This window comes from Solea senegalensis, linkage group LG10 (genome assembly GCF_019176455.1).
Source record: "Solea senegalensis isolate Sse05_10M linkage group LG10, IFAPA_SoseM_1, whole genome shotgun sequence".
Classification (NCBI taxonomy): Eukaryota; Metazoa; Chordata; class Actinopteri; order Pleuronectiformes; family Soleidae; genus Solea; species Solea senegalensis.
This window is the reverse complement of record NC_058030.1, coordinates 5,759,500-5,780,405: the sequence shown is the minus strand read 5'-3', so window position 1 is coordinate 5,780,405 and position 20,906 is coordinate 5,759,500. Positions and strand designations below refer to the sequence as shown.

General features: G+C 41.7%; 1 protein-coding gene across 1 annotated transcript; it reads right to left on the bottom strand.

Annotated features, from left to right (window-relative positions):
* Nucleotides 1–1,057: 1,057 nt before the first annotated feature.
* On the bottom strand, nucleotides 1,058–19,115 carry wnt2 (wingless-type MMTV integration site family member 2). The gene is made up of 5 exons (XM_044036251.1): nucleotides 18,805–19,115; nucleotides 16,536–16,756; nucleotides 10,614–10,891; nucleotides 9,173–9,437; nucleotides 1,058–2,496 (listed from the first exon to the last, which is right to left on the bottom strand). Exons 1-5 carry the CDS (start codon nucleotides 18,888–18,890, stop codon nucleotides 2,291–2,293), a joined length of 1,056 nt encoding a protein of 351 aa, XP_043892186.1. The 5' UTR covers nucleotides 18,891–19,115; the 3' UTR covers nucleotides 1,058–2,290.
* Nucleotides 19,116–20,906: the final 1,791 nt, after the last annotated feature.

Below are 20,906 nucleotides of genomic sequence, written 5' to 3'. Positions count from 1 at the left end.
CTCTCTGTCGCCCTCTTCCTCTGTGTCAGTGGTACTGCAGCCTCACAGCCGACGGCTGCTCTAATTTCACGTTCTTCTCCACTTCACTCCCTCACCTTTAGGAATTTTAAATAAAGCCAGCTTTTCTGTGTGTTTTTTGCATCGAAAAAAGACGTTTTCGACAGAGTCTGAACAATGATGTGGTTCTGTATGAACATTTCTTTCCACACAGGAGGATGAAGATTTCCTTATTTGCAGATTCTAAGCCTCAACATTTTCTTTCCAGATTAACTGGCTGGTAAATATGACTCGACTCATTATTTGCCCTTTTGTATTCAAACTCAGTTGGGAGGGAGCTGGCTCCGGCTTTAACCGCAGCTGCGTCGGTGCGGTAAGAAGTCGTGAAAACAGTTTTATTGTTGATAATATTGTGTGTTCTCTGGTTACAGTAAATGGTTCCATAAACTATAATCTGATTTTAATTTACAAAAATATTTACTCAAACACACACACACACACACACACACACAGGGCCCTGTCTGATTAAACTCTGCAAGTAAAGGATGAAAAACACCCACTTATCTACAAAGAAATGTTGTTGTGACTCGTGATCATAGGTCTATAAAACAGATTATTAACAAATAGATTATTTTTCTTACATTTGTGAGAGTAAATAAATAGAGTGAAGGAAGAAGAGACTTTACACCTTTAGACAAAGGACAGTAAAACACTTAGACAGACACTATAAAAATCTGCTCTTTCCACACCTGGTGCTGGTTTTATAAGACTCCCACTGAATGAGTAACTTGTCTCTTGTAGGTGTGTTTGTATGTACAGGATGTTAAACTGTTGCTGCAGCAACCGGACAGCGGACAGATTGGTAAGTTACCAACAATCACATCAACAGCGCTGATCCATGTCGTGTCAGAATAATGGGACAGATTTTAGGTTATAATTAAAAGCGGCTCTGACAGAGTGAGCGGAGGAGGATTGAGATTGTTTTGGGGATTTCATGTTAATGTACTGGAAGTAAAACGTAAAAAAACACTTCTTTAGGTATCACGTGTACCTAATAAAGTGGTGTGCTGCTGCTGTAGTCGGTTTGCTTCAAGGTTTGACATGTCCTGCAATTCTGAGGTTCTGTTGTCTTTCTGTTATTTCAGACCAGTCTGCTCATTGTACATGCTTTAATGTATTAAGTTGCTGCCACGTGATTGGCTGATAGTTTTATTAACAAGGAGTTGCTTTTTACATTTGCTCTATTTTTTGCAGGCTGGTTTTGACACTCAGACCTGGCAACCCTGCTGTTGCTGCTGCTGCTAAACAAACAATGGTGGCTTTCCGTCTGCTTTACATTAACCTGGTGTCAAAGGCAGCACAGAGTGACACCATTATAACAGATTATATAATGTCAGATGTCATTTCAGTGTGTCAGTGCTCGGGGCCTCTTTCTCCTCTGTTTACTTACAGACTGCTCGGTTTGACCCAGCGCAGATCAGATTATGCTGCTTCTGTTTCCTGGTGTGAAAACTCTTGACTGCAGCGTCACTGTCACAGGTTATCTGTGTCCACCAGCAGATCTTGTCAGGCAGACTAAAGTGATGACACCAGATCTGTGAGGCCAACATGACCGACCTTATCTGCATGGGTTGCTCTGGTAACGGCGTAGGTGTGACCACATTTGCAGTGTTTTTTGTTTGTTTTTGGGTTCTTTTGCAGGAAAAATAGGAGGAGCATCAACTCACTCCGTCTGGTCACAGTGTAGAACTCCTCAATTTTACAAGAATAACTCAGCAGCAGCCACTTTATTAGGTACATAGGACACCTCAGTGTTCCCGCTGTGATCTGCTGCTGCAGCTCATCTGTGTGTTCTGAGATGCTCTTCCATCATTTCCAACCAGTCAGTCTGATTGGCTGATGAGATATTTGCATGAATAAGCAATTGAAGGTGTACCTAATAAAGTGGCCTTTGATTGTATTTAGAAGACTCTAAACTCCACTGTGTACCATCACTGGTGACATTGTCGTCATGTGTTGCTGTAGAAAACTGATCCGAATCGGATTTAAATCTTTAAACCACTAAATCTGGTTTTAATGTGTCAGGTTAAATGTGAACAAACATGCGATTAATATCTTACAGATGGAGGAACTGGATCATCAGATAAAAGACCACGAGACAAGATGAGAAGCAGGAAGACGAGCTACTGTTTGATTGACAGGTGATCAGGTGATGTGGGGGGGGTGGGTGGAGTCTATGCACTATCCTTTGTGTGTGTGTGAGTGAGTGACTGCTCGGTTGAGTCCAGTGACGTCACGTCTGGCCTTTACACGTGTGCACGTCCACCTGCTGGTGGCAGTCGCGACAGTGCACCGCGCAGCACCAGTGGAACTTGCACTCGCACTTGGAGGTGCGGCTGAGCCGCGACGTGTCGTAGCCTCGGCCGCAGCACATGACCTCGCAGCCGTCCACGCCGCGGGATGTCCTGTTACAGACGCGGCCCCCTGTCCCCATCGACCCTGGAGAGAGACACAGAAAGAGAGGTTTAACTGAAGGCAACCTGAGGACAGTAGACAATATTGTGAGGACGTTATTCACAACAGTCAGAATCAGAGCCGTAACAATTAAAGACTAAATTAATCATCAACTATTTTGATTAATCTGTCTCTACAGCCACTCAATCCTCCAGAATATTTCACATAGTTTACACTCACAATGATTCTTCCAGACTAAAAAAAAAAAGAAGGTGAGATTCATTCCGTGTCAGGATTTCAGGCGTCTTTCACCGATACCTCACCGATAAGTGACCCTTGCTCCAAGACGGACACCAGGAATGTGACTCGGCAGAATTTGAGCCACCCGTTTGTCCAATCAGAGAGGGTTTATGGGTTTACGGGGAGCCAATGGGAGCGCAGCAGGAGAGCGGCCCGCGCAGTGAAGATGAGACAGGAGGCGTCTGGGTAAGACGATGAACGCTAAGACGACGGAGAGATGAGAGATTGATGATAGGAGCCGTCGGCCCCGCGCTCCCACTCTTCATCAGCTCTTCATTTTACAGCAGACACACACACACACACTGACTGTACAACCTCACTCTCTTGTCTTCAGTGTGCAGAGGTCATGACTGTGTTTATTTTTGTTTCGAGTCAACACCGCAGCCTCAATAAGAGCGACTATTATAAACCTCACATCTGACGGCAGCATGTGTTCAGTGGCAAATATCTGCGGCTGTTTGTGGAATATTTACCGTTTACTTAACGTCTTTTACGATCAGACATTTGTGTCCATATAAAGGAGCATTGATTTGGCAGATGTGGTGTGGGCTGTGTCAGTGAGATGCGTAGCGTGACAACAAACAACAACATTGAATGCGACACAATGGAGGACACCCAGCAGCTCTTCGTTTCCCTGCTCAGTTTGTGGACGTTTGTCTCAACAAGACGTCGAGCTTTGCATGAAAAGAGACGTGCGGGTGTTGAAGAAGAGGAAGACGGCCTATTTCCTGTCGCACAAACAGCTGACTGCTGTGGGTGGAGCCGGTCTAGCGCCACCGGTATCATTTTCACTCTGGTACCCAAAGGGAAAGGTGCCAATAAATGGACCAGTAGGGACTGTTATTTTGTTCTGTTCTGTGCTGTTCTGTACCAATCCCAACTGTTCCACTCAGTGGAAACACAGCTGAACTACAAGCAGACAAATTCAGCAAATTTCTTTCCCAGATTGAACGTCAGATGAACGACAGATGCTGAAAACAGCTGATGTTTTAGTTCAAGTGTGTCGTGTGTAACCACTGAAGACGTTTAAAATACAATTCCTGCTGAAAAGTGTGTGCTGCTGTGGACTGAACATGCTACTGTCTCACTGAGGAGTGTTACTGAAGAACATATGTGTGTGTGTGTGTGTGTTCAGCTGCCTTCTCCTGTATAAATATAGGTTCAGAGAAAAAAAATATGATGCATTGACTTCAAGTACCATCTCGAACATTGTTCTGGAATTTGCTGGTGTTTACATTCTGCTGTGTGTGTGTGTGTGTACAGCGTGTACAGCGTCTGCGCGCCGCTCTCTCGCCAGGTAATATGTCTGGGCACGACCTGAAGCCCTGCCCCTCTCTGGCAGAGCGCCCGCCCGTCATCCACGGTATTCTGCACTGCTAGGGGTGACATCACGGCCAGAGTCCTCCTCAAAGACCTCGCTCTCGGCGTCTGCTTATTGAATTAAGATGAGGGGGCGCCGAGAGATGAGTTTAGCACCTGAGCCTCACCGGTGCCGAGGGAAATTGATTTCACACTTTAAAGAGGCAGAGAGGGGCCGTCTCACATCTCTGTAGGCCCTGTGTGTCTCTGTGTGTGTGTGTGTGTAATGATTGATAGTTAGTTTGCATGTCTTTGAGAGGTTTGTCAGTGAGTGTGATGGGAGGAAGACCAAGAGTGAATAACTCAAAGTGTGTATTTCAAGAATTGTTGTGCCTCATATTTCTTTGTGTGTGTGTGTGTGCGTGTGCGTGTGTGTGTATCTCTGTGAGGACAAAACCATAAGTGAGGAAAGTGAGGACATTCTGTCACGCTTTATAAGTTAGAGTTTATAAGTGAAGACCTGGTTTTAAGGTTGGAATTAGGTTATTATGAGTGTCCTTCCTAAAGATGGCTGTACAAGAATGTGTGTGTTTATGTGGTTTTGGGTCATGCTGCGCATGCGTGTACAAGCCCGCAGTTTGATGGGTCTGCGTCGGTGAACTCAACCTCATATAACATGTGCAGCAGTGTTGGGGATTTCTCACCGGGAACTCGCCCTCATCTGTGTCTCCTTGTTTCCTTTGAGCACTGAGTTGTGTGTGTGTGTGTGTGTACTATAGTTGGATTTCCTCATACAACCTCAAGTACGCTTCCATGGTTACCACTTTCTTTGTTGTCTTTTTGGCCCAAAACAAGACTGGACTGGAAAGTGTGTGCGTGTGCGTGTTCGCATGCGGAGTCAGTGTGTGCGTGTGCGCACGCAGGGAGCATGCGGAGTCAGTGTGTGCATGCTTTGCTGGGGAACCGAACTAGAGGTGTGCCCTCCACGTAGGGTCTGGATTACGACATTTACGTCATGCGGACTCTAGTGGACGAACGTGACCTGGCTGTGAGGACCAAGTTTGGTTCAAACCCATCATTTTGAGGACATTGTAAAATGTCCCAATAGCTTAAGGGGCTTTTTGAGGTTTAAAGCGGAACTATGCAGGACAACGTCAGAGTCATCGTGATGGTTAAACACGGTGAGATTGGGGGCTGACTCCACTCCCACTACTGTCTTTTAGTGGAAAACCAGCCTTGCAAGATCAGGATCAACGACCTGTAGTCCTCAGGAGGTCCTCAGGAGGTCTCCCTTTGCGAGAAACACGGATTGCTTCATGGCACTACACGTGATAGCGTTATTTTAGACGTTCATCATGGCAGAGCCTGCAAAAAAGAAGCAGAGAAAACCGTTGTCGCAGGAAGTAGGGAAGCTCCGTTGCAAACAAGTGAGAGGGGAAGCGTCAGTTATGAGTTTTTATGACAGTGAGGATAAAGCAGATGGATGGACGTTTGCGGTGGTGTCGTAAAAATATCTACTTCCAAACTGTAGGGGGAGCTCCGTAGTAAAAAAGTCAAAAAAGTGACCTCTTTTCAGACTTTTTGTTCAGGTTTGGATTAGAGATGATGGTTAAGATGAATGTGCTGGGGAATTCATAATGTCCTCACAAGTATGGGGAGATGTGAGTGTGTCTAAATGACACAGTGTGATTCCGTGTACAGTATGTGTCATGACTCAGGATTGAGAGCGATTGAACACGCCTGTCTCTGTGTGTGTCCCAGGGGAGCTGCTCTGTAGAGTGAGGTTCTCATGAAAGGCTCACAGCAGACACTGTGTGTGTGTGTGTGTGTGTGTGTGTGTGTGTTTGTGGTTGTATGAGTGTGAGTGTGTTACCTCACACTGCTTACATGTACACAGTCCATAAAACCTTCATGTCTTCTGGGAGGCCTCTTCTTGTTCCCTAATGGGGCCCTGAGATCTTGAGGTGCATCAGGAGGTGAGAGGTAAAAACGATTTGAGGGGGGAAGGAAAAGGACCAGAGTGTGCCACCTTTCACGTTATGTTGTCTATTAAATAATTCATCATTGGGTCCTTAAAGTCTGAGGCAATAGAAACAAACACTACATGAAGTGTTGACTGCGCTGTGAGCGACTCCTGCACCGAGAACCAGCCTGAAAACATGGAACATCAGGAAAAAGGATCACCTAGTCACACGGGTCAGAGTCCAATGTATATCGCATTTTCACCAGACCTGCGAGCAAATGCAACCTCCTCAAAAATGACCGCAATGACACACAATAATAATAATAATAATCTGAATGATTACAATAACTCCCTCACATGAATTTGCCGTTTCAGCCCCTGCCATACGTGATTGGGCCCCAATTAAGTAAAAGACTAATTAATGTGTGTGTGTCTGTATGTGAACTTGTCTGTAGTGGACTGAGAGGACACATTTTTAAATTTAACCTAAGGTTGTGAGGACATTCTGTGTGGTTGAGAGGTTTTTCTGGGGTAAAAATTAGATTTTGGGATTAGGATTGTAAGGTTTAGTTATGGGTTAGGCTTAGACATTCATTTGATGGTTAAGGTTTGAGATTAGGTTTTGTTTAGGCTGCATAAATGAATGCCAGTCAAAGCAGTGTCCTAAGAACAATAGCTGCACAAACCCGTGTCTGTGAGTGTGTGTGTGTGTGTTAGCAACAAGGTGATTTATAGTGATGTGTGCTGCTCTAAGGTTTCAGCCTACAGAAGTGTGTAATGGCTCTTAAACTGGCCGACACCCGATCGCCACGGATCATCTGCTGCCTGGCAGGCAATCACCCTCTTTGAGACACACACACACACACACACACACACACACTCTCTCCGTCTGTGTCTGTCTTAGCTTTCTCTCTCACAGTTTTCAAACACAAACATTTGTTTTCCTTCTCACTCTCCCTGTGTAACGTACACACTCACCTGTCACTTTATTGTAACTGTACAACTGTTCAACGTCTTGTTAGCGCAAATATCTAAGCAGCCACTCACACGGCAGCAGAGGACGACCTGCTGAAGTTCAAACAGAGCATCAGAAAGAGGAAGAAATGTGATTTAAAGGTGCTAAACCTAATTTATAAAAGCAGTTCTCTGTCACAATTTTCTCTCTCTTTTAGCGCAGGTGGGTCTGACATTTTTAGACTTTGTCTAGTTTAGTCTAGTCATTTTCTAATTCACATTTCGATTGTCTAACATGGTTTGCAATGTACCACGCTAAGGCCTTATTGTAACAATTGTAAATCGTAAACTAAGTGTAAAAAGAAGAGAGAGATAGAGAGTCATTAAATATGACCTCTGACCTCAAATAACGTTATCAATCATGGAAGCAAACACCTTTGTAGTAAAGTGTGACCTGCTTGGCATTTTGTAGTGTGGTTCCAGTAGGTTCCAGTATGGTTTTCCACCACTGAATAAGGTCACATGCTGATGCTACAAACACATCTATAGCTCTAGTTATCCCTTTAGTTGAATTTTAAGGAAGTTTCCTCTAAATGTGGACAGAAAATTTGCCCATTAATTAGCGTTAATGGAGGTGTTTTCATAGTTAATGTCTACGTCCTTATAGTGCATGTGGAGATATACACATTAATAATCATATGGCCCCTTTTAAGTGTCATTGAACATGGCATGGTTGTTGCATCCAGACAGGATGGTCACACATGTTCAGAAACTGGGATTTAACCATCTTTAGATTTGACAGAGAATGACAGATTATCATAGATTATCTGGGCATAAACACCTTGTTGATGCCAGACACGGGTGGACTAAAACAGAAGACCTCACTGGACGCCACTCCTGACACTTGAGTAGGTGAGTGTACATTTTGAAATCTCTTCAAGGTGTTTGCCTGTGTTTTGTTGAGTCAATCAAGTGAAAACCCAACAGAATTATTTACTAAAATGAATCTCAGTCTGGCGCATTGTTAATCATGTATTCATTCCTTGAAAGAAAAAGTCAACTACAAATTAAAATGAAGTACTGACGAGAAGAGAGAGAGTTTCTGAAGCCGATACTTGAGCTCCGGGATCACTTTACCACCTACTGTCTCATGTCAGGAGCTTTGAGTTTAATCACAGAAAATACACACAAAGCTGTAACTAATCACCACACAGCTGGAACTGTGATTGACACTGCAGCTACAAAAGCTACAGGATGTCAAACCTACTGGCTCTGTAATAATAACAGTTGAGAGAAACCGTGGAGACGTGACAGGATGGCACTGACTGTGAAGACAACCTGGGGGTGGCTGGCGGTGCTTAAAGTCTACAATATCTGAAGAACATGTTTATCAATTTTGTCGCAATAGCAAAGTCCATAGAGAAAATAAGCACTTTTACATCATGGTACGCAGGAGGTACCAGAAACTCCCATTTACAAGCGAGATAAAAACACTGTTTTTCTCTATGGACTTTGGTGTGAGAGCGTGAGCTGTTGGAAAATGCTGTCAAACAGTAAGATGAAGTTGCAAACATATTCCCAATTTACTGTAGACTTCAGTAGGCATCGATTTTAGTGGCTGAGCATTTTGTAAAGTGGGTAAAAACTTCGTTTTTCTCTTGTGTCCCAGCTGAAAGCAGTTTTCACCGAGAGACAATGCAATCAGCGCTGACAAGTGTCAGTGCCTCATACAACAACCACACTTCAAAAACCCTAATATAAACTTTTACCAACCAATCTCACTAATTCTGATCAGATCAGACGCTGAACAGAACATTTCACCCGCTGAAAGATTTTGTTTGTTAGCATTTCACCAAATATCTTTGATCAGAAACTTGAAAAAATGCTCAAGAAACATCTGTTCACGCTCATCCTCTCAGGCTGAACTCTACTTTAGTGTGGTTCATTTGCACAGCTGAGAAGTGTGTTAGAGTCGTTTGAACTCAGGTGGAACCAAATAACCGAGACGCCTGACATTTCAAGTCTATATACACAGAATTGAAAGCCTCTCAGAGATGTCAGTGATCGCTGGCCTGGATCTGTCAGGGTGTGTCTGCGGTTTCAAGTGAATTAATTCCATCTCGTTCCATCTGACAGCTCTGCTTCACCGACGCGGCGATTGTCTCGCAGATTCTGTGTTAAAGGCAAAGGATGACAGATGTTTACCTGACTCGTGGTCCCGTATGCAATAATCCGGCGAGTTCTCAAAGTACACCAGGTCGTTCTTGCTGGGCCGTTTGAAGTGTGCGTGCGCGGCGGTGAACCCAGTGCCGTACTGGTTGACGACGACCTGCACTGCGCCGTTGTAGCGCTTCCGCAGGTGGTCGCCGGTGCGTCGGAAATCGGCCATCGCCAACCAACAGGTGCGGAGGCTGCACGACCCGCTGACACCGTGACATTTACACTCCAGCGTCATGAAGCGCTTCACTGCCTGTCACAGAAAACAGGGGAGAAACAAAGAGTTGATCAAAAATACATTATCTACCAGAGGCAATTCCTCTGAGACAGCCAGGACAGTCAAATATGTACAGTTTGAACTGAAGCTGAGCTTCTCTGGGCCTGAAATGAGCTTCCCCTGTTTAATTGACCAGCAACTGCCGCAGTTATCTACCACAGCTTTAATTAACTAAAAAAAAAATCACAAAAATTGTTATATACAAGATTACTTATACAGATGGAGACAAATGTTCTGGTGCCCAACATTCTCTGTAATAACTTGAAACTGACTAAAGTAATTGGCTTCTTGGTTTACTCCGTGTTTAACACAAAAAGGCTTTGCCTTTGATTCAAGTTGAAACAAATTGAATCACTTAAAATAATGGAACTAATTGCAATGGCATGGACAAAAATGATGGGACCCTTCACTTAAAATTTTATTGCACAGCCGTTTTTAGAACGTCCCACGCAAGACAAAGCGAAATGGCTCCAAAACATAACCAGTCAGACAGTACGTATAGTGTTCTTTTCTTTGAGAGCTTCATTTTTGATGTGACGATGCTAAAATGCTTCAGTCTTTTCTCATAATTGTAAAGAATATTCTCCACGAAGCTTTACAGTGTCTCAACAAACATTTCTATGCTGGAAAACACATTTCTCCATGTCTGTATGCTATTATGTTATCCTGAACTCAACTTTGAATCTGATTTATTCCCTACATAACTATCATCGCAAACCTATAAATAACCCCTCTAGCCTTTATTTAGTTTAATTTATTTAAATGTTATTGTTTAATATATTCATATTTGTTTTTGTTATATTTTCTTTTCTCTCCTTTAAACCTTTTTCTGTATTTGTTGAGAAAAATATGTGAAAATTCAAGTAAAAAAATCTGGTTTTCCCTTATCCTGGAAGCAAAATACTGTACATTTTAAATATTACTGATCCTTAAGGATTTCTTAAAAAATGTAAATTGATTTAAATGTCCATTAACACATTATGGCTGAAGAGCTAATGCAGAATAACAGGTGGGTATTTATGAGGCTGCTGCCATGTTTGCCACAGTGGTTTTAGTGTTTAGTGACTTTAACTCTTCTTGATTCACTGCTTCAGTTTTGTGTTTGTTCTTTTCTACCAGGTGACTCAGTTCTCAGGTGAGAGCACCCCTTACCTTCCTGCCGGCTCGATTGTTGTGCAGGTTCATGAGAGCCCGCGCGTCCCTCTCCTTCCTCTCCTTGGCGTCGACAAAGGCCTGGCTGAAGCGCATGGCGTGCTCCACGTGGTCGCTGCAGCCGCCCCAGTCGAAGGTGCCCTTGGCGTCCCGCGACGAGCCCTTCTTAGTGGGATCGCAGGAGCAGGAGTCCAGCTCCCCTTGGCTGCAGGCTCGCGCTAACGTGTAAACCACACCGGCCGAGGAGATGGCGTACACGAAGGCTACCTCTCGGCTGCCTGAGGGGAGAGAGAGAGAAAAAATCAAGATGATTAAAGTTAAAATAAATGAAAAGGTGAATATGAGTGTTTGATTCCCTTCAAAGCTTAAAGTCATTGAAAACATAGATGTAAATAGTGCTCTCATCATAGCACTATTACATCTATATTAGTATCACAACGATCAGTGTCATGACTTAAATACAACAGCTCCTCCCACACACACAGGTTAATTCAGAGTTTCCAAAACATTTTATACAGAAACCACCTTTTAAAGATGATTACCTATCTACCTATCATCAGCCAATTTACAATATAAATTGTGTATTATAGCATTTTTACTGCAATTTTTTCCAAATAATTTATCAACTTATATTACTTGTTTGATAAATGAATCACATCTTTATTTTATGCACATGATTTAATAAAATATATCTTCTGTGACCCACTTGTGGGCCCCGACCCAATGTTTTGGGACCCACTGGGAGTTGGTGTGCAAACACTTTCATCCAATAACTATTTCATTTATTGATGACCTGTGGACAGAGCCCTGCAGCTAAAACCAGTACAGTACCAGTAACACTGAAAACCATCAGCATAAGGACATTTTTAAAGTATTCTTTTATGTTAAAAGTGACCGTGTATTTATTTTTCATGTGTGGTCATATGAGGTACTGAGGTAAATTATGTAATTTAAGTGTTTGTTCATCACCTTTTCTCATTTTTAACAGCCTTTTTTTTCCCCCCCAAATACAGACTGAAGTTTGTAAACCACTACTGCACCAAACTGCATAGTGAAAATCTGCATTTTAAGCTCATTCGGACATGGGAGCTGCTCGTCTACTGCAACCTTATTTGGCAAGTTTGTGTCACTCCAATAAATCTGAACAAAATATTTCAAAACATTAGTAACACAATAGCACATTTGAAATTATTGGAGGCAGCAATTGATCAGCAAGTCCTGTATGCCTTGATATAAAATCACACATTTTCTCTATGGAGTTTGGTGTGTGTGTTTAAGAGAGAGTGAGAGCAGTTTTCACTGAGTGAGTGTGTGTGTGTGTGTGTGTGTGTGTTTGTCTTACGCTAGACTCAGCAAAGATGGTGTGCACAGCTCAGCTGATTGTGTCAGTACCTCACACAACATCACTTCAAAAAACCTGAACTATCACTCCAACCCTATCAATCTGACAACACTTTCATCTCGCGATATCCATCTGGCCGGCCGATAGCACAATTTAAATCCATGAGAAACTCCAACGATCTTTCAGAAGTTACTGCTACCTGTATGACCCTTGTTTGTGAGGCTTTTATTTCACGCAAGAACTAGAATTAAAAAAACACACACACACACAAAAAAAACCTTCATCTACCTCCAAGATGGATAAACATCTCAGGTTTACCAGCAATGCCCTGATATCTGCTCTTATCTTTGCCCTCCATGTAGCAGAGGAGAGATCTGAGAGGGATCAAAGACCTGTGTGTGTGTGTGTGTGTCTGTGTGAAGGCACATGAAGGCACACAGTGTGACGGCAATGCAAGATGCAGATTGTTTGACATACAGAACGTAAAGCTGCCCACAACTATAATTTCACACTGTTAAAAATAGGTTAAATCTGAGTTGAAACGAAGCACAGTGTCACGTCATTGAATCTCTCTGCACCATATTTTGTTCACACTCCTCTTTAGTTTGTGGAACACGGCTGGGGATTCAAGCACCTGCAGACACGATCAGGACCAGGACGTGCACCTGCAAGTAAGTTTGTGAATTTCATTTACATCTGATTATGTGCAAAACTATAATATCCAATATGAGTTCACACGAAAACGGATCCTCAGCCAAATGAAGACGCCAGAAAACGTAAAAACGTTTCTTTGTATTTCAAATAGTTGCATTTAATGTGAGTAAGAATTCATAACACTGCATGTTAACCCTTTAACACCGAGCATATCGCAGATGACAGGATTGCGCAAGCGCACTCTGCATTACCATTATTACGCCATGATTACGCAACAGTTGTTGTGCTACTTGAATCGGAACTTGAATCGGAAAAATTACAGCCGTTTTTGGAAAGCTGAGAAGATGCAAGTCAAAACCATGTGGTTATTACGGTAATTTCACACGTGCTGTTGCAGGAAGCCAGTAAATCAGCGTCTTTGTCACCAGAGAGGAGAGAGTTGGAAAAAAAACAGTACATAGTTTCCATTTTTTGGCCTATTTTTGGACATAAATATTATCTTAAATATGTTATATACTGTTCAAATTTCTAATTTAACACACAAAATCTGGTGTTTGTGTGCAACTACAGTGTTTTTGTAAATAAAACGTTTCATTTTTCTTAATTTTAAATTATTATGCAACTATTTTATCACGCAGTAAATTGTAAATAACTGCCAGATATTGAAAGGTATTCTGGAAAAATGGGCAAAAGCACTTAACTCACAGGATAATTTGCTGGCCCAAATTTGAACATTTGAACACAAACATGCATCTTTATTTATTTTAATGAACTAAAGCTTAGATATTAGGTATTAAACTTGAGTTTCATTCCTCACCAAAATGTGTCCCACTGTGCCGAATCCAAACTGCCAAAAAACAAGAGTTTTCAACAACCACTGACTGCTCTGATTTTTGTAGTTTTGTTCTTTATTGTTAATGATTTGTTTGTTTAGTGGGGAAAAAATTAGATGAAAACATATCAGCATGTACATTCTGGTTCCATATGACCAGCGTGCACAAATGACTTAAGCAGCTAAGTTGCGCGTTACTAACGAGGTTAATCAGGAAAATGCTGGGGAACTCCTGTGTAATTGTTTGAAATTAGCCTCCTGACATTGACAATAAGGAGCTTCTGACTGTGCCTCGATGTGCCGTGATAATGTTGTGTGACATGGCCAGGGTCTGGGTGGGAGGTCTGAATACCACACAGCTGATTAGAGGCCCCAACATGAAACAGAATAAGTCAAAGGATCCGCCTTGCAGGTTAAATCTCAGGGCATGGGAGAGGAACATCAGGCCGCCAGGTCCAATAAAAAAGATTATGACTTGTTATAACAAGTCCTCACGATGGAAACGGAGTGATTTTAGCTCCCGAGACACACAGTGACACATCAGATTTGACGGAACGCTTCTGCACTGATTTCACCTGTCGCGACACACCGCTCATCCACACTCATTTTTTCAATATTTCAGTCACTGGCTGCGTGACAGCATCTTCTCTGGCCTCCTCAATGGCCAATACATCACACGTCTTCTGCAGTGAGCATAAACAGTGCTAACAAACCAACGGCCATCTTCAAAGTGCAGAGATTAGCTCTATTTAGAAAGAGTCAATATTTCGGCCATTCCTCTTTTAAATGAGCTGAGTGCAGAGTAATTAGATCACTGAATCAGTAGCTGAAGCATAGACTGTATATAAAATGTGGACTAATGGAGCTTTTCCATTATACACTTCAGCCCAGTAGTACAGCACTACTGGGCTCTACTCAGTTTGATATCACACACGTCATTTTCATTTACTATAGTACCTCTTCAACGTGTGTGGGGTTGTCATAGCAGCGGTGACGTTGTTTCCAACACAAAGACACAAACCAGTGATGAGCAAAGCAGTTGTTTTCGGTGTACTGAATCGTTAGAATCAGTTCATTAATAAGATTAGTTCAGTACTTCCTGCATGACCAGAGCGCAGACTGGACTGAAATAGGAAAAAGACCACTCTATAAAATATTGAGATTTTAGAAATTTTCTTTTCTAACTGTTGGAGATTAATGATTAACAATTAAAGTCTTTTTTTTAACTGATAAACAGTTCGGCATCATATCGCAATTCCTATAATAATAAATCAAAATAATCCCAATTAGATATTTATTCAAAATCATTCAGCCAAAATTTACATAGAAAATTATATGAATGAATAATAATAAGTTATATAATAATAACTAGAGTCACCTTATCTATTGCTCCATCTTAATATAATGTCACCATACCAGTGTGTGAAGTATATTTGAGAAACAGAGCAAATTATCTTATTGGAAATAAATCGACCTATTGGACCTAACTGGATTACAATATAGTTTAGCTAAAACAATAATTGAACAAACTTGTGAATATTCTTTTACTGACCAATAATCGATGGACTTTTGAGTGGAAAATGTCCGTGCCTTTGCCTAAGAAAATCCTTAAACAACTAACCCCTTTGTCCAAACTGTTGTGTAAATTTTCTTGCATAAGCAAAAAATCTGTACACAGCACTGTAACTGAATACCGAGTAACGCTGACGCCCCCGGCAGAAGAACAGACTGACGGAGAAACCAGTCGACTGCACTGACATGATAAATGTACAACTGTAAAGTGAGACTTGGTGTGGAATGTGATCCAACTTGAGTGAGAGAGAGAGAGAGAGAGGGAGCAACGGAGAGAAATAGAGACATGGTTTGTGAAGAAAGGGGACAATTTGATTCTGCAGTAAATCTATCACACTTTATAAAACCAACCACTTGTTTGTTTTAACTTCAGGCGTGTTGTCAAACATGTTTGTGAGTGCAAACAGATGGGTGTACTGTAACACATATCATGATTCACGCTGCCCCACCCCACGCCGAAAAAAAAAGGTGACCAACAATGACCTGGAAACACAAGCCAGCGTATACAGTAGCAGGGATTCTAGTAGCTGTGTAGTGTTAGAGGCACCTGACAGCACCTCAGGTCAGTGTGTCATGAAGAAGATGCTTTGTACACACATTTTCTGCACCTCATCCCTGCATCTCACTTACAGCACTGCAGGGGGTGAAACATGGGCCGTCATAATACCACAACATCACCTCAAGACGAACACAAATGTTCTGGTGGTGTTCGCTTAAATGAAGAGTTCAGATTTTCTGCAGTGTTTGTCTGTGATACTAAGTTGCTTTGTTAATTGCTCACTCTCCTGCACCTAACTCCATACAGAAAATCAACATTTTTAGCATGTGAAGACACTGGAGTTGATGCTACCTGCTTAATACCACTTCTTTTTACCTTGGTAAGTTTGTGTCACTATGTCACAACCAAATTATGGATTTCAAACACAAAAGTCACAAAATAACACGTTTGAACTCACTGATGGAGGCAGAAGTAGATCAACAACTCAATGTGTGTCATGATGTAAAAAAGCTGATTTTCTCTATGGAGTTTGGTGTGGGGAGCGAACGGTTAACAGAACGTCAAAACCTTTAAAGTTCACAGCAGCATTTTTAAGATTTAGTAGACTTTAGTGAGCATTGATTTTTTTTTCACTGCTTGCAGCCAGTGAGAGTGAGCATCCATGTCTCAGTCTGGTATAATATAACCCAGTGGCCAAGTGGAAAGGGAACTTGAGTTGTAACCGCAGGGACGCCGGTTCAAATCCCCACCCGGCCAAAAAGGGCTGAGGTACCCCTGAGCAAGGTACCCAACCCCCAATGCTCCCCGGGCGCTACTCAGTGTGGCAGCCCACCGCTCCTAATTCTAATGCAGAGAATTACTTTCCCTAAGGGGATTAATAACAGAAATGGATATGAACTTCAGCTCCAAATTAGTGAGTGCAAGTAAAATTAGCACTCAATTTCAGCCCTATTCATTTAAAATCAATTTATGCTTTATTTTTCCTGACTGTCCCCTCACACGTCTAACATTCCCTCCACTCACTGCGTAGCAGCAGGCGTCCGAACAGGTTGTGGTCCCTGGTGGTGGTGTTGCAGTTCCAGCGGTGGCTGCGGAACTGATGCTGGCACTCTGAGATCCAGTCCTTCATCCCGGCCCCGATGGCCTGCATCACTCTGGGGTGTTGGCGGCACAGTTGGCGCTGCTTGTTCACAAGACCAGGGATGTTGTCGCACATCACCTGAGAGCCCAGTGTGCCCATGTACCTGCAGAGCAGAGGGGCAGGGGGAGGGGTTAAATCATTTTCTAAGCCCATTCCATCATTTAGAAGGTTTTATTGGCAGGCACTAGAGGTGGGAAGCACTAGGTACCTCATCATACTATACGTGACACATGGTCCACGTTACCAATAATATCACAATACAGCCGCGATATCTGTCTAGAAAACAACATTTCTGTGGATAGTTAAAAGTGCAGGATTTCTCTATTTATTCATCACATAGAAAACAGAGTGCATGAAGTCATTATCCCGTTATCCTGCTGTAAACTCCCTCTTCTTCAGCCAGGTAACTTGCACCCAAGTTTCCTTCATTCATTTTAGCAGCGCCGTCGAGGCAGCCGGCAGCTTAATTTATTAATTAAAACATTGATTTTCATGCACAAGGAAGGACTATGATATATCACCAAATCAATATTTTGACCCACACCTACTAAATATATAACTCATATAGGTATGTTTGTAGAAGTGTGTGACTTGAAATAAAAATCCTTCAGTTTTCATGACTTTAGAAGAAGATTTTAGGCAAGGCTCTTTTGTGATGGAGGCCGCCATCGTGCCATGTTTCTACAGTTTTCTCCAACAGAAAAGACAAGACGGAACAGCTTAATATCTACATGATGAGTATAGTCTTACAAATGATATATATTATACTTTAAAACATCTGTATCTATGGAAACATCAGCTGATTCAGGTGTTTCATGTGTGAGGGCTACGTTGTTTTCCTGACACACCTGGAAAAGGAGTGAGCAGAGGGAGTCTCACCATGAGATGTCACTAATTCTCACACACTGGAACTTAAATTAAGAAAGGGAAGAAATAAATAAATAATATCTTTGTTCATTTGCCTGAACTAGCAGCAAAGTGAAGGACGGGTAATAGGGCAATAATGTTATAGGCTAATAATAGACATTTTTTTTTAATAGACATCGTTGATATGGATATTTCTGTCAGTTGGTTATTTCTCTCAGATTATAAATGAAAGACGAAGAAAGCAATTTTCTTTACCTTCTGGTTCAACAGAGAAAACTTTGGTACTCTGTGGTAAAATACTTGAAAGTGATTAAAAGTGTTAAGATCAGCACACAAACACTGTTTGAAGAAAAGTAATTGCCATAATTATTTTTGAATTGTATCCCAGACAAATTGAGTAGGAACAGATAAATTAACATCTCTGTTCAACTATTCTGCCGTGTGTTGATACATCAATTGGATTTGATTTTGCACTGTACTGCTGCAGCATAAATGAAATGCGTTGACTGGACACGGGGCACACTCAGAGTAAACAATGTTGAAGACACGAGGCAAAGAGAAAGTGTTGAAATCTCTCCTAACAAGCCCACACTCACATGTACCTGATGACAGACTGCTTACAAAACGTGAACACATGCAAACTCACACAGGCTGCACAGACACAGAGAGAGCACATACATGAAATCTGTTTGTATAGTAATGTTCAGAGTCACAGTGTGAAGCCTCTTCACTTCACAGATATTCATTAAACAGAGTCTATCCAGGGAAAAAACAGCAAATGAAGAATATCAGTATATATATATACTGATATTCTTCATTTGCTGGTTTTATATATTTATACATATATATATATATATATATATATATATATATATATATATATATATATATACATATATAATTTTCTTTAATACCAACATAACAATGAGGGAAACCACAATTAACTGGTTTCTTCAACTTTGAGTCAGGAGCAAAATCCATCTTTAATTATCTCATATTTTACCGCGATAATTATTAATATATATTGGTCATGATTTCTGTCTTGTTTTGTTGTTTTTCTTGTAAACAGTAAACTAATCAAAGGCTATGATCTGTCATATTTCCATGCTAATATTAAGTAACGTGCAATTTCCCCATAATATAAATAAATGACCCAACTAAAATTACACTTAATTTGAAGAGTTATTTAAACGTGGCAGTTTGAAATAGTAACAGGTCTTCGCTTTGCATTTTGCAATGAAGATATATGTATATAAAAAATAAAAATGGGATGAATTTACTCACCACCAGGACGCATCGACCTCCTCGGCCATCAGCCAGCAGATTGCTACAGACAAATAAAAACATATTCCACTTGGCATTAAGTTCATATTAACCAGTCGTTGGTCCTTTATGGATCTGGACGGAGCATTTCCACGGATCGGGGTCAAATATGGAGCATGAGAGAAGTCACAACTTCAAACTTGCATTAAAGTGCGTCTCACAGGGCAGTTGGTGGACAGTGCGTGGACGCAGGTCTGCGCGTAAAAGCCATGCGTGGCTCAGACTCCACAGTGCTGCTGCTGCTGCTGCTGCTGCCGTGTAACAGTCCAGAGGAGATTCTCAGAGGAGATAGGCAGATGATGTCCTATCAGGTTTAAATTGCTTTACACAAGGGGTGGGCAGAGTCCCGACTCAGGAATGAGGTGAAGAAATGAGATGTCTGAGAGTATCTGTTCAGGCTGGTTTGATACCAGACAGGCTCTGGCCCGCGTCCAGACCGGAGCTCCAAGCGCATGGAGACTCCACTGACACTGACTGCACCGATGCGTTCAGGGACGCAGCCAGCTGTGGGAGGTTATTTGTCCTGCAGCCTCAGCCTGTCACTGTCTCCCGAGGGGAAAACAAAAAGAGTACGAACTCGCTCTCATTCAAATAACAATTTAAAAAAAGGTCTTGACTCACAGACCATAATAGACAATCAAGTACGAGTTTGTTTACTCTGGACATTCAAATGAAACCTGGATTGTATATGTTCCCTTCAGAGAAGGAACTTTTTTTGCAATGTTTTGCAAACCTGTGCTTTTCTAATTTGTTATTATTTGAAACTGTATTCACATGTACGTGCACAAACCCTTTTGTAATATGGCAGGTGCAGTAAGAGTAAAAATGCCATTTTAAAATAGATTAGTGATTTCTTACCAAACAAGTGTTTAATGATGCTCAAAAAATTATGGTGCAATGTCTGTGGAAAACTTGTTGCTTGGGCCTGTAAAACATCTGAATAATTTATACAGTTACTAAAAAATAAAATATAAGTAAATACAAGATATGCTACAGTAAGTGTCTTTAGTTTCAATTAATAATTGAGCTCCTATTCATTGAAACATCTGTGTGCCCGTGTTTCAGATTAATTAAAACCCTTTGCCCTGCAGAGTTGAAATTCCACTGCCACACCTGACGCACAGGTGCCAAATATTTCTGATCCCCAAACGATGATGCATTGTTATCTTACAGCCTTATACAAACCATCAGCCAGACTCACTGAGAACTGAGGAATGATTGTTCAAAAACAGGAAAAAAAAAGCAGGAGGGAGGAAGAGGAAAATTAGGCACTGATTCTCCCAAAGCAGCACCCAAAGGTGATGTGTCCATTTCAATTGGATTATCTATTGCAGTCTTTTTGAAGTCGCTCAGGGGAAAATCTGTGGCTCTGTCACACGGTGTTTCCTCCATCTTTGATCAGGCCCGGGTGTGTCTGGAGCTCCAGAGACCCTGAGCAGATGAGATTAATGGACAAATTGGATTTTTTCCCATGATCCCCGTGGAAGAGAAGCATAAAACAACAAGGAGATTTAGAGCACTCTTGCAGCTCTTCTCAGCCCATTGAACACCACTTTGTTTTCACTGCAGCGCTGGTTTGTGATAAGTCTGTGATATAAATCCACTTTAATTGGAGTCATTTGTTCGCGGACTCACCAAATCGCATTAGGACCGCTGCTCACTGTATTCCACTGCATGTTGCATGAGGACAAGAGTAAAGCCTCTCTAACGTCATACGTCTGCTCACATCTCCACCTCTTACCTGCAATATAGTTTTTGACAGTGAGTCATCAGAGCAGAATTCAGCTGATAATTCACCAACAATCAGCCAAACGAGGTCATAGAATCTTAGTTTTCCCAAGGGATGCGTCGATACACCTTGGTATGAGTCCAATACTGGAATACCCAATAACTGGATTAGATATCATAAAAATAAAAATAAATGCCTCATGTATATATACCCTAAATAGCCCATAAATGCTCCACTAAGCACATATTGTAGTAAATGTCATGTTGTGGGTTAAATTGTTCTATATGTGGACAGAATATTTGTTACACAGTTGAAATGGCTGGTTGTAAATAGG